General features: G+C 45.9%; 1 protein-coding gene across 1 annotated transcript; it reads left to right on the top strand.

Annotated features, from left to right (window-relative positions):
- Window positions 1-1,337: 1,337 nt before the first annotated feature.
- Window positions 1,338-2,433, top strand: Pmar_PMAR015359 (hypothetical protein; the record flags this gene model as incomplete). Its single annotated transcript, XM_002775837.1, has 3 exons — window positions 1,338-1,516; window positions 1,762-1,883; window positions 2,304-2,433. Coding segments are annotated over 3 exons (431 nt in total), but the record flags the coding sequence as incomplete, so codon positions are not given.
- Window positions 2,434-3,558: the final 1,125 nt, after the last annotated feature.

The following is a 3,558-nucleotide window of genomic DNA, read 5'->3' as shown; positions in this document are numbered from 1 at the left end:
TTCAAGTAGTCTTCATTCATATATTCCATGTGAATTCCTGTGATGTGATATTGCTGAAGATGTTCTTGTGTCGGCAAGTGGAAGTCAACTTAACCTCCTTCGTATCTTCCATACGAGAACATAAGATACTCAACTCAACAACTTTCACACAAAATAGTTCAGGTCATTCATGGAACTGGTCTCCCCAAGGATGTCGTGAACAACACAAATTGACAATTTGTGTTGTGAACAATTTGAAATTGTTCACATAAGGGTGTATCTCAAAGTTATAGTGCCGACATATCTTTCACCTCAATCTACGCGACGTGAAAATTCACGTGAAGTGCATGCGGTTCTTTTATACAGGTATGTACTGTAGTGATTTCTCATCGAACTCAGCAAATATTTGTATGTATTTGGTGTGTATTGAAGTTCTTATGAGCTTGCTGCATACAGATATGGTCAGCTCGAGATACCATCAGCGCCTGCGGTGAGCGTCAAAATGATGGTCACGATATCGCTAACCTTCAAGACCCAACAAGTGTCATCAGGCTTCGCCTATCCCTGGCTTCCAAAGTCGAGAGCCCAATTAACTAGCGTCTACTGGGGATGAGCAGCATAGTGAGGTAGGTCCTGGCCTCATACTATCAATTTGAGGATGAAAATTGGGCCAATCAAGATGGAATTGAGGTGTTATGGCTGCAAAAAGAGGGAGAGGCTCAACTACCTCTTTCATGATGGGTAGGTTGCCTAAGGAATGCAAAAGAGCTAAAATAGGAAGCATTCCAAAGAAGGCGGGTATGTGTGTTGGGGCGGCAGATTTTAGGCCTATATCCTTGACATCAGTGTGCTGTAAAGCTGCTGAGCGGACTCTTCAAGCTAAACTCACCTTTCGGTCAGAAAACGCGAACCCACCTATCCTTGGTAGTCAAGCGGCATACAGGCCTTGTCACATCACTGAAGATGTACTCATGAGAGGCCTTCATTTTGTTCATGAAGGTTATCAAGGCTCTGCATGTTAAGCGATTGTTTGGGTAGCAGTTGATATGTCCAAGGCCTTTGACACTGCCTGGGTTCAGAAATTGACGCTGATACTTAGAGGGGTTGGTATACGTGGCAGGCTCTTCAAGACTCTTGATGAGAGCCGCTCTTGGTATGGTTGAATGACTTCTTGAAACATAGGAAGTTTCGTGTACGGTGTGGGAACTCTGTTAGCGAGACTATGCGGCCGAACTGTGGTACACCTCAAGGAAGTGTGGTTTCACCATGGTTATTCGCTGTGTTGGCCTCACAGTTCCAAGGTATTCTGGGTGAAAACTGTCTAGTGCTGCGATTTGCGGATGATATCTTGCTGTTAGTTAAGTCTGAATCAAGTACCAGAGCAGAGAGATTGATGCAGACAGCTTTGAATCCTCTGCAAAGCTGGGCAGACGATTTGAAGCTTACTACAAACGCCCTTGAGACCCAGTGCATCGCTTTCATACTCGGAAGTGCCAAGTCCTCACCGAGGTTGCCTTTGTATGGTCAGCAGCAGAAAGTACACCGACGCTAAAGTATCTAGGTATAATCTTAGATCCAGGTCTGAGCTGTCGGGCAAATGTTGATGCCCTGGTGTGTAATCCTGAGGCTAGGTTGAGTCTCGTGCATGCGGTCGCAGGGACGAACTTTGGTTACTCGGCCGCTGTGTTTAGGTCTACGTACCAAGCAGTAGCGGAGTCTAGGATGAGATATGCGTTATGCACTCGAGTTGCTGCTAGCGTGAGAGTGCTAGCTAAATTGCAGATTACACAGAATGCTGGTGCGAGACTCATTATTGGGTTGCCGAAACAAACTTCTGCTGACTTGGTTCTGCGCGAGTCTGGACTGGAGCCAATCAACTATCTCCTGGATCTGGCCATTATAGGGTGGACTTTCCGGGCTCAGTCCTTGTCTCACACTCATGTAGCACCGTTGAACTTGGATGATTGGACGGGTTCTCGAAAATTGAAGGGAAGAGCCCCACTGCACAGATTCGATGATGTGATGGTCGAACTATCAGGTCTACTACCAGATGCTCTTCCTCAACGTTTAACTCCAAGAGCAGAGACCCATAGATAAGTACTGCGCTGTTTTCGCTGACATCGGTCAAGGGCCTTGACCGATGTCTAACCGACCGTATAACGCCTTGACTCAAGGCGTTATGAAGAAAGATGGCACTGAAAAGGAGTTCAAGAGATGTGCTGAAAACATGTTTTCTGAATTAAATTCAGTAAATTTAAAGATGGGATCCTGACAGTTTTCTCTTATGGATCAAAGGCTGATGGTAAAGTAGGATGTGGCTATAGATGTGTGCTTGATGGGTACGTTCTATGTGAGAAGGCAGTGCCGCTCAGTCCCTATGGTTCGATCTACTATGCTGAGTTGGCTGATGTCTTCCATGCTATATGGTGGTTACTGAGTATGGCTGGTAGACTGGTGAGTAATGGTACCTGTTTTTGCGACGAAAAATTTGCGTGGATAATCAGTCGGTGGTCTATGTTCTGAGTGGTGGATTTGAAGATTTGGTTTTGACTGCTGAAGCTCCACTACTCCTGATGTTATACATGGTCTACTGTCTGGTATTATGACTTAGAGGGGCCAGTCTTCATAGCTGTACCATTGCTTTTGTTGATGACTGCTCGTGCCCATGATATGTCATGGGAAAAAACTATCAATTTGAGATCAGCAATACATTTCATTTTCCTTGTGATTGGTACCGGTGATCGGGTGTTGCTGGTCCAGCAATGCTGGACGCCGGATTGCAGAGCATGGTGATTGAGCGGCGTGGTTTGTATTGCTGTGTCTAGGTTCCCCAGGAAAGCAAACTTTGGGAGAACCGGATGCAGTGTGAGGAAATATGCACATGATCGACTACGTGTGTTGGTGACATGTGTGGGAACTCCGAGGAAGAATTGAACCTCAACTATTATAGAAACCAATGAGCGTTTCCCTCAACTATTGAGGGAACGCTCATTGGTTTCGGGTTAACCAGTGAATTATCACTACAACCTCATTGATACGGGTTGGTCCATAGATATATGGTATAATGGGGTATTGTATGCATAATGCAGTACTAGGAAGATCGTCCTCGTTCACAGGCTGTGAGAATAGGTCATTCCGAGTTGTCTTGCTTAACCATGCGCAAGTCGGTTCCGAGAAGCCTCCTCGGAACCTCCTCGGAGGAGGCGACGGTTGTGAGACCTCGGATTGACGCTGAGAGGTAATGAGGTAATCATCAGTGAAGTCATATAGAAGAACACGGAATCTGCTCTTGGCTACAACCGTGTTACATCCGTGACTACAGAGAGCGAGTATCATAGCACTAGTAGTGCTGCATTCGGGTTCGCTGCACTACCTATCGCTAACGCGAACAGAAGAAAATCCGGGACGCTCGCAACACAGAATCTGTGTCTCCGATGTTAGAAACTGAAATATAATGCAGAGAAGCTTAAGTGAACTGGTCCAAGATAGCTGTCGATTAAAGCATATTCCTGGCCTGAGCCCTAATCATTACCCCACAATATGCAATACCCATACCGTGTGGAAGTACAGTAGGAGTGG

Source organism: Perkinsus marinus, assembly GCF_000006405.1.
Source record: "Perkinsus marinus ATCC 50983 genomic scaffold scf_1104296955292, whole genome shotgun sequence".
Taxonomy (NCBI): domain Eukaryota; phylum Perkinsozoa; order Perkinsida; family Perkinsidae; genus Perkinsus; species Perkinsus marinus.
Note: the sequence above shows the minus strand (reverse complement) of the source record. Positions and strands in the feature narration are given on the sequence as shown.